The sequence below is a fragment of the Schistocerca gregaria genome, chromosome 2 (genome assembly GCF_023897955.1).
Source record: "Schistocerca gregaria isolate iqSchGreg1 chromosome 2, iqSchGreg1.2, whole genome shotgun sequence".
In the NCBI taxonomy this organism is placed as follows: domain Eukaryota; kingdom Metazoa; phylum Arthropoda; class Insecta; order Orthoptera; family Acrididae; genus Schistocerca; species Schistocerca gregaria.
Window position 1 is genome coordinate 103578157 of NC_064921.1, and position 16313 is coordinate 103594469.

The window sequence follows — 16313 nt, forward strand, 5'->3', positions numbered from 1 at the left end:
GGGTCCCTGATCACTCTTGTATTTGTGGTAATGAGTCTGCTGAGTACCTAGCCAGGGCAGAGGCAGTGACACTATTTGTTGGACCATAATCTGCCCTAACTATCGCAATGTGATAGTAAAATTTTAAACTACATTGCTGAATGAAGAGGCAGCATGTAGAAAATGGTTAAAATGGCTCAGAGCACTATGGGACTTAACTTCTGAGGTCATCAGTCCCCTAGAACTTTGAAGTACTTCAACCTAACTAACCTAAGGACATCACACACATCCATGCCTAAGGCAGGATTCGAACCTGCGATCGTAAAGGTTGCATAGTTCCAGACTGTAGCGCCTAGAACCGCTCGGCTACTCTGGCCTGCCAGCATGTAGACTAAAACCCAAAAATAAAAATATGTGAAGCTAATGGTGCCGAGACCAGGCTTAAAGATAAGTTCATAATGCTAGGCTTGAATGAGTAGGAGGCAGGTTAATTTCGTGGAAAGTTTAACGATAAACCATGGGGACTTCAAGAAACAACTGTTCACCATGAGGATAGAGAAAGATATCCCAAAAGTGTAGGCTATGTGTTATGAGAGATGGAACTGTACCTGATTTAATCCTCCATTGCGAAACTCATGAGGCCAAAAGACACAAAAAATATTTAGGTGACTAATGACTGAAGAAATTTTGGCTAACAGAGACCTAGTAAAGGACCTCTGTTCTTTAACGATACTGGTTGGCTTTTCTAGAACGACAGGGAGAGCTACTGCACAAGGAACTCAGTTTCATGGTGGCTGGTAGGAAGGTAAAAACACGGTTTCTTTTTTCCCTGGTTGAATCAAATCAAAAAATAAATATTGCAAAAATCAGTTCGGCTTTAGCTTTGTAATATTCAGACAGCTTAGATATTGTCAAAGTAATGTCAGTGACCTTTTCTAGTTATTTAAAACAGCCTTTAATTGTACCCAAAGATTTTGATTAGTGATAAATTATTTCTGTATATGTGCTGGCATGGACTTCTCTTTATATTATTACAGTGACTATTTTTTGAGTGTTAGCGGAAGCGTCAGGCTGAAAACATTTTGTTTTTTCCTTAAAAATGAGCTATTCAATTTCATTGTGTTCATCTTTTAAAAGGTATTCTTTATTGAATAAGATCACATAGAAATATTTACACAGCAAAATTGCAGAAACATTGTTTAACAATTGCCAAGCTAGGGAAAAATGAATGAAGCATTTTTTTGTTTCAATGACTTGCCAATTCCAAACATACAGTCTCAATCCTATACAGATCGTTTAACAATAGACTTACAAATAACTATCTCTCATTTGGAAGCAAGGTACAAAAACATTTGCAACGCCAACATAGCCAATTACAATAGTGTCTTCATATGCCAACTTTGTCTTGAATTATTAAAAGTAATCCCTAGTAGATGTATTTCCAAAGTCTTCAAAACCCTTGTCAGCTAAAGATTTGTTGTTGTTGTTGTTGCAGTAGGTGAGCAAATGGCATTGGGGGTGGGGGGTGGGGGGACTGTGGTTACTAACAAACTACCCTTAGTCAGTAGCTGTCATAAGCACTTCATTGCCACTTCCTGGTCACATCAGGTCTGTTGCATTTTGCAATCTGGCTATGCCTAAAGAAATTAATGTTTTTATAAGGGATATAGGGTAACTTTTGCACAAATAATGTAGATTGATTAGAGAGCCTGACATTTGACGCTGCATAATCATGGTAAATTCAGAGGTACTAAGAGGCCTGTCACTGATGTGGAACTTACAACTGTTCTATGCTCTCAGCATTGCTCATTTTGTTAATTGTACTACCACATAGATTACATCAGCACAGTGTGTTATCAGTATCATTTCTGATACAGCATGTATTTTTGGGAATGATTGTTCTGTATTACATGTGGCAGTGGTCGTAGTTAGGTGGTACACTGATGTCGAGAAAACTATCAGAATATGAGACAGAATTGCTTCACTTCAGGTGGTGAAATAATTCAGAATTTCTAATAGAAGTGTAGTACACAACACTGTCCTAGTTTTAGAACTACAGCTTCCTTCCATGGGCAGGGAAGGAGATTAGATTGTGGAAAACTGGAAAGGGCTATGCTTACCAGAACAGGCACACACATGAAGGCAGCTGACAATATTTGTACAACAGCTTATTTGCTCACCATCACTTGTCATAACAAAATTACAGGTATAAAAGTACGGCTGTGTGTAACAACTAGTAAACAACAGAAAACTCTGTTATCGTTAGTTAGTGAATCTAAATGTTGTACGTGTAGCAAAGAGGAAACATTTGCCAACACCAACTGAATATTTTTGTGTGACATATTTGGAAAACATTGAAGCTGAGCTGTGTTCGTGAATTATGCAGGAAAGAAAATGTGTTGTTCTAACAACAGTGATGATGACTTGAGAAATTACGGAGATATGGACAACAGACACAGCATTGAGAAACTAGATTGAGTGATTACACTTTCTATTCACACCAAATGAAAAAGATTCCAACAGACTCTGATTTGTGAGCCTTGCATGATGGAACCTGGTGAAGGTGCACCAGTTACTGACAAAAAGATATAAATTTCACATCAAGATAAGGCACTAGCAAAAATTATTAAAAAAATTTGACAAACCCAAAAAACAATGGGGAGCAAAAATTATACACCCCTAAAGAATAACAAATTTCTCCATGTGTAACTGGGAAGGAAATTATATGCACTCAGAATGAAGAATTGTGAATCTGTGCAATATTATCTAAGACAGATAAACAAAACTGTAGGAGATCTAGTGAATATTGGTGTCAAAATTGAAGGTGGAGATCTATCAGTGACCTTTCCATTTGTATCTCCAGACGAATGGGATGCAACAGTTGCTTTGTGCCATTTGCCAGATGATGAGTTTAGTTGTGCTACAATTAAAAGATGCATGCTTGCTGAAGATGCATGATGTCATGAATATAATGAAGGCAAACATTCTGCAGTATCCTTGAAAGCTGATAGCGGTAATCAAAAATACCAAAAAAATGTATTCAGAGAGCAATGTAACAAAGATCAAGAAGTAATATAAAAAGGTACTTTGTTACAAATGTCACAGTGTCAGTTACATATCCAGAAATTGTCCTAAAAGAAGAAATTTGAGGAAAGGAAATGAGATTCATTTGGTATCAGTGTTTCCTGTGACACAGTTACATTAAACAGTAACAACTGATTAGTGGATTCTGGGGCAACTCATCACGATTTCAAATCAAATTAGTCTTCATCTGTTGATGAAGATATTTTAGTCGAAAACATAACTTCATCCAATGGCAGTAAAACTGTAACTGTGGGTGGGGGTACAGAAAGGACGAAAATAATTAATGAAATAGGATTGGCTAAAGAATTTATAACTGAAAATATACTATTCATGCCAGAGATTAACCTTGCTATATTATCTGTAATGCAGTTCACCGTCAACACTCTACAATTCGTGGGAGACTGCTCATAATGCTCAATATAAAATATGAAGCCATTGCAGGCAACAGAGGATAACACAAAATCGCTAGACTTGTCGTGTTGTCAGATGATGCATATCAGTAAGAGTAGGCAACAAAACAGCAAAGAAGGAAGCAGTCCTGGAATCATTCTGAAAAGGGTAAAGTAAATCGAGTTGGTGACCCTTTGAAGAGTGAATCGACACAAAGACACGTTTCCAAACAAAATTCGAAGGAACAAACAACCAGTTTAGTATTTGTTTACAGTGTCTCATGGGACCTGACCTACTGACATACTAAGTTAGAGGAGCAATAGGTATTTCATAAGTATTGTGGATGAAGCGAGCAGATACGAATTTGTATGTTTCTCAAAAAATAAGGGCTAAGTATTAGAAGAAGTCAAGAAATGGAAGATTCAAATGGAAAAAGAAACTATTAAATATTTAAAGAGAATCTACACTGACAGCGGCTGAAAATACTGTTCATGTGAAAGCTCACAGTTATGTGAATGTGAAAGAATTTAGCATGAAGTAACTATGACATATACACTGCAGCAAAATGGTATAGCTGATTGCCTCGATAGAACATAGTGATAGGGTTAGATTGCACATGCTAGGAGATAATTTGCCAAAGAGTTTGTGGGCTAAGCTGATGTGCACTATCATATGCTTAAGAAATCATGTTATAAAAAGCCACAACAATAAAAAATGAATTGTGGAGAAGTAGAAGGCCTAATGCATGACGTTTCATATGATAGAATGTGAAATTTCGTCACATACCCAAATGAAGATGAACACTAAATGCTCAATTGAAAATAGAGAACAGAAAGAGTTTGTTCAGCTGTACAATTCAGGAGCATTCCCAAGTATTGAAGGTGAAATCCAACAGGTTTGTGCTATTGTTTCAAATTTTTTTAGAACAACTCCCGTTGATGTCAGTAAGTGTAGACAAAAATTGGCATATTGGTCAATATGATGGAAAGTATGCATATTTGGAAACTATTAAAGGAAAATTTATATATGCTCCAGCTGGAATGTTTCATCAAGAAGGCCCAACGTAGTTTGGTATGCAAAATGGACAAAAACAAACTGATAGGTACTGAAATGAAATGAAATGATCACTTAAATAACACATCAGAAAGAGTAGGATTTATTCAAAGGTGTTAAAGTTTAGTGTTAGATATAATTTTGAGGGGCAGGGGGTGTTGAGTGTTAAGGAAGTGAATAACAGCTCCTTTGTTTGTTCTGTTTTTGTGACTGGATTATAGTTTTCTTTGCTATTGTTTCAAAGTCCACTGGTTGTGGTCTTGTGGTAGCGTTCTCCCTACCCGAACATGGGGTCCCGGTTCGATTCCTGGTGGGGTCAGGGATTTTCACCTGCCCCGAGATGACTGGGTATTTTCATCATTATCATCAGTCGATCGGAGGAAGGCAGTGACAAACCACCTCCATTAGGAGCTTGCCTAGTACGGTGGTGCGGGTCTCCCGCATCGTTCCCCTAAGCTCTGTCAAGAAGCATGGGACTTCATTTCCATTGTTTAAAGAGACTATGAAGAGTCAAGAAATTTTTGTTCTGTTAACGAGGTAGTTAGTTATTCTTCTTAAATGGTGTGCATTGTCCTTCTGTCAATAAAAATTAATGTTTTGAATAAGACTGTTCATTCTGCTCAAAAAGGTGCAAAACAAATGTGTGCATACATCCAGCACATCCTACTCCAGCCCTGTTACTAGTGTATCCTGTCATGGTCATGGTGGGATTTACAGTAAAGCCCCTTTTTGAAGGGTTTTTGTATGTCCATCCTTTTGACTGGAGGTCTTGGGGACCATAACCGTTTAAAATGAAATCCTTACAGCTTCCTTACGATTTTCTTTTTTTTTTAGCTACCAGTTTCGATGCTTCAATGCGCTATCTTCAGGCCGTAGTTGATGTTGAAGAGGTTGACGTGATTCACATTGGGGTCTGCACTCTGACCATCAACTGCTAATGAATCTCTGGAGACCTAGATATCGTTTCCTTGAATGGGACATTCCTTAATGGGAGATTTGCCTAGGTACACACTAGAAGGGACCCAGAATTGTAATTCAAGCATGTTTAGTTGGTGTGAATGCTATTTAATTACAAGTTTACCAATATCCTGCTAGGAATTTAAATACTTACATATTTGTATATTACATTCTTTTAGCAGAGTACTTTCTTTATTTTTTTTTAAATGCTCATAATAATAATAGTAATAATAATCATAATCATGCTTTGTCATTTGTGACCAACACCTCCCAAACCACTGTCTTCGTTCACAATCATTTCACACATCGCTCACTCATCTCGGGTGACGAAGTCAAGTGTGTTTTCCTCACAAGAAATAAAGTCCTGGAGTGTACGATTCTCAGAAACATCCTTGGTTCCACTCCATTCTACTTCTGCTACAATGTTGCCTTCAGCAGCAGTTTCTGTATCACAACCAGCCTTAGTGGAACAATTTTAACCCAGCCTATTGTATTACCGAATTCCCGGCAGCAACAGACAGGCCTGTAGAATGTTTAGTCTCATCACCTCCTCCTTTTCCTGTGATGTAATTGAGTTCTGGAAAGCTGTTATTCTGTATTTCGCTTCAACAGTGTGTGTTATGCCAAGATCCGTATGCTGTTTATGATGTGCAGTCTGCTGGAAGGGACACAACATTTACATTCCTCAGAACTGGTGTTTCCTTGGGATGTACAGAGCATTGCTTAATAATAAGTACTATTTTCCGAGAGATCTTGTAAAGATTTCTGATGTCATCCAGGCATCCTATTGTACACAATTTGACAATTTTCAAAACAATCATACCAGCCATTGAAATTTGTGAAAGTGATATTTAGGGTGATTTCACGAGCCTTCTCTTGCAATATGTTCCCACTTATAGGAATGCTGTGAATTCTCATTCCTTGAAACCATTTTAGAGTAATATTTTCCACATCATTGAATGTTAACAAGTGAATGTTCCTAATTTTGCATCCCAAGGTACTAACCAAATCATCATTTCAGTAAGTTTTTTTTTTTTTTTTTTTCAGACCATTACTCCACAACAGTAAAACTGGTAAATTTTAGAATAACAAAGACCTTCCCTACATGTCTCATGCTTTGTAACTCAATGGCTGTGATGCCACTTGGTAGGAAGGACAGAAATAACTTTTTGAGTTGTTCATTGCTGTAACGGAGTTAGTTATTTACCTAAAACTTATTATCCATTTGTGTGTCAGCTGAAGAATCGATTACCGTGTACTGCCTTCTCAAGACCAAGTGCAACCTGTGTGAAACTGAAATTGGAAACTCACCTAGACATGCCAGGAATTGAATAAAAAGAAAACATGCTACCATCTTTCAAAATATGGAAAGCAAAGGGCTTGGAGTAAAATGATTTGTTTCACAGTACCATAAATTGGGTATACTTCAACCGCCTCATTACTTTGACCCCTCATATACCAAAAGTTTCATAACTCTACCCAGAAGTGTATGAAAAAGTGTGTTAAAATCTGGTTTTGCAAAATCTACCAATATCGTTTACCTGGAGAACCATCCAGTTTTTCTACCATATTATGTATGTCAATCAACGAATTCTCAAAGTAGATCACTGATTAGTTTGTTGATCATATGTGTATATATATACATTACAATTTCTGAGGTGATGTGCACAGTCGGTCCCCCACATTACAATTTCTGAGGTGATGTGCACAGTCGGTCCCCCCACCCCCCACTAGTCATTGTTATCCCAGGATTACAGATACACATTTTATACAACATTGTTGATGCCAATGTCAGGGGATTATGGAATACAAATGTTAACCGTCAGTATAGAGACAATGTTTAATGTGGCTACAAATAATAAAAATAAATGTCAGTCATATATTGCTAAAATTGTGAGCTATTGGGATTCACGTAGTGACACAGGTATAACATTTAATGTCAAGGAACTCTAGGAACAAGAAATGAAGTTCTTTTGGCTACAAGTGCCAGATATTGTCTCAATAAATGAAAAGCGGATAATTTTAGTTCTAACTTTATTGGAAGTTGAAGACATGAAGTTTGCAAGTGATTACACGATCATGTTAGGCACTTTATTTGTAAAGGTCTGTCTTGACCACAAAAATTGTACATTTCACAATTACCGTTTTCGCCCAGTGCCATCTTTAGACCCTAAAATATTCTGATGTAGGTACCAATGTCAAAATCTATACACCTAGTAAACTGCTCACTATTTATGTAGATATATAGGTTATGCTGTTGATACATACATCAGAATATTTTTGAAGGCGGCCAATAGTAAAAACTGGTAATAGTGAAATGCACTATTTTTGTGATAAAGAGGGACCTTTATAAATAAAATGTATTGGCTCTTTTGGAACGAGGATGTAGATTGAAGGTGGATGAAATTGAAAGTATTATGCTCAACCAAATGTGGAGCTGTGTGTGTGGTACTCCATCCTGGTACCTTTAATTATATTCATAATTTTGATATGACAGATCACACTGATTTATGTCCCAGACTAGATTTTTCTTTCATGAGCCTTAATAAGCACTTAAGAAAACTCTAATTCAGTATACTTGTTTCTGAATGGTCAAAGTTTCATTGTGTTTTTGAAGTATTCATCACAAATAAGATGGTAGTTGGCAGTTGTAATGGAAATGTAGGCTGGCCAGAATATCCCAAATCCATGCTAACTTCGACCAGCTACAGGTTTTTCCATTACTTCCTCTGTGTTTTATAAAATATACTGTACTAATTAGTATGTAATTCTTTCATAAAAGCCCCTGTGTTCACTGCCATAAGTACTACATAAATTTAAAAAAACAGTCATGATAATCACATTTGAATCTGAAAATCAGTCAAGTGTACCAGTTTTGATACTGAAGATAAACAAGTGCCCCTGAAGCTATAAAACTGAGAGTATAAAAACTTAATGGTGCCGACATAGGGAAATATGCATTTCATTCAGTGGTTTTCTTATTTACTTTGCAGAGCTCATACAAAAGTTGAATAATTCTGGAAGTGAAGACTGTTAGAAAAGCCTGTCAGAAGTGGAGAAGTCAAAAACTATTATTTTATCATGTATACCATCCACATTGTATGCTTAGAAGTTGCAGCATGTCATTTTGTAATAGTAATTTGAAACTAATTTTTGCCCACAGGAAAGTGAGAGAGAGCTCTTGACAACAGTTGAAAAAGAGCCCCTAGTAGAGGAACAGAGAGAGAATGTAAAATCGCCAAGTGTGGAGCTGGTTGAACAAGATACTGAAAAGTTCTTAGCTCAAGAGTCCAAAGATGAGCCTAAGTCTAGTGCAGAAATTGATGAACCACCACCTGTTCCTTGCCCAAAATTGGCCTCTGAACCCGAGAAAGAAGACGTAATACTTCTTGAAACAAATGAGGAGGAGGAGGAAGATAAAGAAACTCACATGCAGCCTATTCGGGTGAAGACAGATCTAGATGAAGTGGATCTTACTAAAAGTGATGAAAAACATGATGATCATTATGAGGAGGGTGACAATGCAAGCATCACAGAAAATAATGATGCTGATGCTGTTATGTTAGTTGAATGTAGTGATAACAAGGAGAATATGAGTGATAAATCACAGGATTGCTGCAGTGTTTCAAGTGCTCCCTCAAAAAATGAACCTGCGGAAGGTAATGAGCTGGATGATAGAAATGAACCATCACATAATGAAGCAAGTTCACAGGTTGATACATTAAAAGATGCTGAGAGCAAAACACCAGGTTCACCTCAAGCTGTTATAATATTAGAGGAGAAAGAACTTAATTCAATGTCAACTCAGACGCATTCCAGTTCACTTGGTAATATTATGGAGGACAGTAGTGATGGCTCCAATTGTGGTACTGTTGAAGTCAGTCAGTCGTCGACCATGCTCAGTAATGAAATGGGCCAACAAGACCAAGCTGACAGTGGTGCACCGTCCGGTGATGACAAACAGTCATCACAACAGTGTGAAGTTGTTGAAATACCTAGTGGCAATACAACACCTCGTTTAGATAATAGTGTTGAGACCATTCAACCAGCAACACCTCTTAATCCGGGATCTGTAAAACACACACCACCAACACCTTCGCAGCCGGAAATACCTAGTATGGGAGTCTATACTCCAGATTCAACAACAAACTCTGTGCATTCTCTTCATGGGTATGGTCAGTGTGATCTTGACGTCAGTCAGTTGGGGTTAGAATCTCCTACTTCTATATCTTCAAATGATATGACAGCACAGAACTCCGTTGAGACTCCAAGACCCCCTTCAGTTCTTCCTCAGACGACCAGTCACACAACACAAACTTCATGCCAGCAGACATATTCCGAATGCATACAGCACCAGCCACAACAGCAAATTCAACCATCCCAACAGCAGCAGCAGCAGCAGCAGCAGCAGCAACAACAACAACAACAACAACAACAACAGCAACAACAGATACAGCAACATCAAACTCAGCAGCAGCAGCAGCAACCACCCTCTGCTCAGCAGCAGCATCACCATCAGCAGCAGCCGCAGCAGCAGCAGCAACAACAACAACAGCCACAGCAGCATCAGCAACAGCAACAGCCACCTCCACCCCAGCACAGTATGCAACAGCTCCATCACCAGCAACAACAACAGCAGCAGCAGCAGCAGCAGCTAGTGCCTACTTCCTTAGGCCAGCAGCAACATTTGGCAATCCATATTCCCATATCACAACATCAACAAACTCAACATACTATACAGGTGCAGCAGCCTCAAGCTAAGACTCAGCGACAGATGCAACATCACCGCACTAAGTCCAGTACTGGCACACAGCATAAACATTCAAGCAATCCAGTACAAACACAGAGGTCTACTCCACCATCTGTGCAGCAGCAGACTCAACCACCACCACAACAGCAGCAGCAGCAGCACAATCCCACACTTCAGCAGCAGCATGCAGCTCTCCAGCAACAACAATCCAGGCAAAGATCTACACCACCATCAGTACACCATATGGCAAGCACGTTATCGCAAGCAGCTCAGCAACAGCCTCCACCACAGCAGTTATCACTGCAAGCAATTCATCAAACAACTTACCACCCACATCATCACAACATCATATCGTCCCAAGCAAACTACATTAGTGTGCCACAAATGGCAGTGAGTTCTCAGGCCTTCCAGCCAAGTGCAGCTGGTACTTTCGTAAGCATGCCAATGACAACAGTGATCCAGCATCGTGTTGCTGCAGCCCAGCAAGGTGCTGGAGTTGCCGCTCATCGCACGGCTCCTGCCTGTTCCGTTACAGCTCCTGCCAATTTCACTACAAATTTCTATGTGCAGACACCAGCTGCCCATCCGCATTCTCACACACCTGCACCTGTTCCTGCACCCACACCTACACCTGCGCCAACTCCTGCACCAACACCCACACCACAGGCAGCCCCGCCATCTGGCAGTGGGCAAGGTAATGCTGCTTCTTCGTGTAGCCTTGCAAAGTTGCAGCAACTGACTAATGGTCTGGAGGCTATACCACAGAGTGCCTGTGGTACCATGACTCCTCCTCCACCAGTTGACCTGACACCACCTCCTCCCGTCCCATCTGCTCATCATCCACATGCAGCCATGACTCCACCACCTGCAGCGACTCACCAGATGATGCAGCAGCAAGCTGTAAGGAATCTACCAACACCACCTGCTGCAGTTCCCAATATACAAACACAAATGACACTTGCTGCTGCTAATTATTACAAGTACCACCAATCTAATGTGAATGTGAGCAATTTGGGAGCTGCGGTGGCACCACCTGTTGCAACAACTGGAGGTCGCACATCTCGTACTCCTGCTGGCACTGGTGTCGCAACAGTGCAACAGATGCAAGCTGCTCCTGCCAGAGTTAGTCCCAATGTCACAATAAATCCTAATTTGGTAGCAGCAGCTGGTTATGGAACTTTAAATGGTTATCGAATGACAGCTCAGCAGACACCTGGAACTGTTGCAGGTTATATAACAAATACAGCAGCTGCAGGTTTTATCAACCAGGCACAAATTCCTATGCAAATGGGTGTGATGAATATGGCTCAGACGCAGTATCAGGATCCTGCAGCTATTCAGAGGGCTGCGCAGCAAAATACTATGTACACTACATATGGCTATATAAATGGCAGCATAATGCAGCCACTTAACGGGACTATGCGTCGGTAGGACCAGTAGTTTGGCATGGCATTTTCAAGTTAAATTCTGGTTTGATTCTCATTGCCATGCACAACATTTAAAAGGACAGTCATGTAAAGTGAAATTGTAAATAATGTAATATTGTTACACTGGTATTGTACATTGTATTATGTCCACAGCAGTATGGAGTTGCCCTTCTGTAATATTTGATCTCTCTCTCTCTCTCTCTCTCTCTCTCTCTCTCTCTCGTGTGTGTGTGTGTGTGTGTGTGTGTGTGTGTGTGTGTGTGTGAAAAACATTTAAGTGTGCAGTGCAGTGCATGGTAGCTGACGTTCACTTACTGACAGTTACATCAGACCTGTTTATGTTATTAAACACTTTACTTGTATCCTTAATGCTAAAGTGTTTTCTCCCACCCACTCCTCTCCCCTTGTTATATCACTAATTCTTGAAATTCTCATATGCCTAAAAATTATTATTTTGTCAGTACATAACTCTTGAATGAGACAGATAGCAGCAAGTATCACCAGAGAATAATTATACTGGCTCATATTACAGTTTTAGTGTAAGTTTCAATCATTAAGAATCATAATTGAGTCTATTGTATCGTCATTTCATTTCCAACAAAGGACGATCATTCCAGGCAGAGATCCAGTAAATATCCTGCCAATACAGTAAGTGGCTACTGCTGTTTGTTCAGACATCCATTGTGTTTAAACTACTAGAAGAAAAAAAGAAATAGAGAGATCTGTTGTGGAAGGTTTTGTAGTGAATACGTATCCCATTATTGATGTGATATTTTTGGTCCAAATTGTAGAAATTGTTATACTCTAATTTTGTAGCTTGAAAAATCCTGCATTTTTTGCAGTTTTCCATAAAACTATTTTGAATATAAGAAACTCAAAAATTGAAGATAATGACCATTCGGTGATACAGACTGGAACAGAGCAGGAGTCTATTCCACAGAATGACTGAAATAGGTTAGAAAATGTTGCTACTGTTTGCTGTATAATCATAACTGGAAAAAAAAACCACAGTTATTTGTGAAGGGAATTGTAGGCTATTTCTTCCGTTTTTTAGTTCTTAGGTTATATTATTACCGCCTTTTAGTTGGTGTATACTGCACAAAAAATAGTATAATTACTGAATTGCTACTCGTCTCACCCCAAAGAATGTTGCTTCTTTGTCTTATTTTGCTTTCTGTCCTGAATATTTATATAGTTAACTTAAAAATAGAAGAATAATTCTCAGGGTACGGCTAATGTATACAAAGGCTGTGACGAGCATATCGCGATAGAATTGTGCATTAAGCAAATGATCCTGAGGACCTGTCATGCAGTGTAGTTTTTGAACAGTATGGAAACCTGTTCTGTCAAGAAGCAAACACATTGTTTCTTTTGTGTTATATTAATACAGTTGTCATTTAAGACTAAATGATCACAATAATTGCCTCGAGAGGATTTCTTTTGTGCTGTTGTCAGTGTAATTGCCACCTCCTCCTTCGCCCCCCCCCCCCTCCCCCTCCACCCCCCTTGTGACCCACACTTTGCCAAGGTTTGTTATACACAGACCACGTTGTATTTTGTCGACAGCTTTCAGCTTTCACGTAACTGAAGTTCCAAGTCACCAGAAAGATTCTTACTGTCTTTGTAACAGTAAACATTGTTGTATATGTTTCTTCAGATTCATGGAATGTTCTGTATATAAATAAAGTGATAGTTATTCTGACATAAATAGATAGAATCTCAGCAAACTTGTTCTAACTGGCAACACACACAAATTCCACTTATTCCTGTGATCATCAATAATTTTCTATGTAATTGCCAGAATTGAATTTTTGCCCTTAACTGTGATCAAGTTTTTCATTTGTTTTCCATTGTTTATTCAATTACTTGGTAGTAAGTGTTGTCAGTGGGATGTAATTTTGAAAATAAAATTGGAATTGCTACTTAAATCACAACCAGAGAGACAGCATCCCATTGATTTCAATAAATGGGTTGAAAGAAAGGCTTTATTCATTTGATTTAACAACACAGTGATATCTGCTTAACATAGTTATATATTCTGTATGGTTTTTATTCTCAGAATGTTGACACTACCAGAGCTTCTGTGGACTGAGAATACAGTTGATAGTAGAAAATTGTGGCATTGATGATTTCATTTTGAACGTCAGTCTCATGACACATTCAATTGAAAATAGGTAAAGCATATACTCAACTGAAAAATGGACCTCTGGTTAATGAATATATTACTAACACACAAACATTTCCTGAGTTGCGTTCCTTTTGTTAGAAATTCATGTAACTTATAACATAGGCAGTGCACATTACTGCAATGTGTTTTGTCTGCTTCGACTCTGTACTTTATGCTTTAGTGGTTACTTAGAGGAGGAGAAGTCTCTTGATTTTTTTCTCATGACACTGTTACACATTACTTTCTTTCACATTTGTAGAGTCAGTTGGTTGGCTGTATTTAGAAGCATTCACAATGTTGTCAGGATGTTCTATATAGAGTTTAAAAGTGCTATTAATGGCTGTGTGTGGATAAAATTGCCATTTAATTGGGAAGATGGATATGTGGTGCAGTGTTTTACGACTTTTGTAATCAGGGTTACTTTCTTAAACATGTGCTATAGTGCATAGCATATGCACAAGAAGTAAATTAAGACTTTGTGGTTGACATCATGGTCAGCTACTCTTTTAATAATCAACATATTGATTGCAGTATCCATACTGTGGCAAGAGTAGGCACGTGGTAGGTTAGGAAACATGCTAACAAGATTGTATAATATTTTCAATGCTTGGATCTTCGTTTTCTATTCAGGTTGTATATTAAAGAGTTTTATGCCTTTTAAATCAACACGTGTGTGCTATATATCTGTACCAACAATGACTTTTGGCTAATGTATTTATTTGTGTGCATGTGCAGTTCAAAAAATAGACTGTTGAGCAGCCATAAACATTGTTTTTGTTGCTAAGGTAAATATGTTAAATATTTATGTTTGTCACCTGAAGACTTCAAATTTTTTAGATGATAGTTTTTACTATCAGCTAAACTACTGCATAAATCTGTACATTAAATGTTGCAGTGTTAGGTTTTTAATGTAATTTTATAATCATTGTAAATAAACACTGTTCTGCTGTTCTTATCTGGGAGCAGTAATCCATTAAGACTGTGATTAGTGATACTTTTATGAGCAATTGTTGTTTAATGATGTATATTGTGTTCCATATTGATGACTGTATTTTGAGGATGTCAATAAGAGATGTGTGATCATTGTACAAATTCTGGTATGTGTTGTGCAACTGATATGAATGGAATGTGATATTCTGAGTGGATGCTGTTTTGCGTGAAAGGACAAATGAGAATGTAAAACGAAACAAAAAAGAAATTGAAAAAATTGGTAGCTCACATGGTACAAATTTTCTGCTTTGTGAATGTTTTTATCTGTATAAAGTGAATGATTTGTTTTAAGACATTTCCTTTATTCTGTAATGTGTGAACTGACAATTTCTTTGACTATCCTGTTGAAGAACTATATTAATAAAATGTGTTGTGTAAGGCACTCAACATAATATAATTTAAAGAGAGACTAAGAGGTGTTGACTATTTGTTAGCTTTTGTTGACATTTATTGACTGAAAGAGGGCTGTTTTGAAGATAAATGCGAGTCATTGGTTTGTCCCTGCTGTCTAGGGTTATGTTTTCTAGAACATCTGGGAAGGACTTGATGCTGTCCTTAGTTCTAGATTTATAGAGCAAGAAATCACTGATAAAATAGCTTGTTGTGCTATGTGTAATATTTATATGGGTAAAAGTGATATTAGGTATACAAAAAGTATTTGGCTGTAAGCTATATTTATCTAAGTTTTTGTCTCTATATGTACATTTCTTATAATAATTATTTTTATGAAAACAATATTAAAAGAGAACTAAACAATAAATCTTAGTGATTCTTTTTAATGTACATACTCTGTGTAATGCTAAGGTAGGGACGTCACAAATACATGTAATAAAGATTAGGAGCCCTGCCTTTTGGCACAAATTTGTGAAAATGTTCTTCATAGCTGCTCATGTTAGTGAGGCTGTATATACGCTGAATGATTAAAAGCTGTTAATACATTCACACTGTAAAATAAAAAAAAGAAATGTTTCATAAAAAAAATCCTTAACTCCATTAAACCACATCCTGTTTTTACACTAGACACACAATAAAGAGTGGTTGAAATCTCTATCCATTCATCCTGGTTCAGGTTTTGTACATTTGCTCTGAGTCACTTAAGTGAGTTGTCAGGATTAATCCTTTAATATGTCCCTCTTTATCTTTGTATAGTCTGTGTTTGTTATATATTTGTGACTTAATTTTATCTGGCTGACATTATTCTTCGAATAGGTTGTAAGGTTTAACATTTTTCAGTATCCTGTGTGTAGCCTACAGATACCCATTACCTGTTTGATACTTTTGTATAAGTGGCACTTGCTACAACACAATTATATGAAATAGTTGCTTCTTGAGCCAGGGTTTTTATGCACATGAAACATATGTATGTAACCCCCTATGACACAAAACATCAGTACAAACACCCTCCATCATGCAGTATTGGTAGAGAGCAACCTCTACTACACAACATTGGCATGAAGCATATTTCACCATATAATGTTGCTAGAAAGATATCTCTTCCACATAACTTCGGTAAAAA

General features: G+C 37.9%; 1 protein-coding gene across 4 annotated transcripts in view; it reads left to right on the top strand.

The window, feature by feature from the left end:
* LOC126336441 (histone acetyltransferase KAT6B) overlaps positions 1–13621 on the top strand; it is a 241790-nt gene extending 228169 nt beyond the window's left edge. For all 4 annotated transcript variants that reach the window (XM_050000140.1, XM_050000142.1, XM_050000143.1 and 1 more), the window contains exon 16: positions 8627–13621. In XM_050000140.1, the coding sequence (XP_049856097.1) occupies positions 8627–11644 (3018 nt within the window). In that variant the 3' untranslated portion in view covers positions 11645–13621. The remainder of the gene's footprint in view (positions 1–8626) is intronic.
* The last annotated feature ends 2692 nt before the right edge of the window (positions 13622–16313 follow it).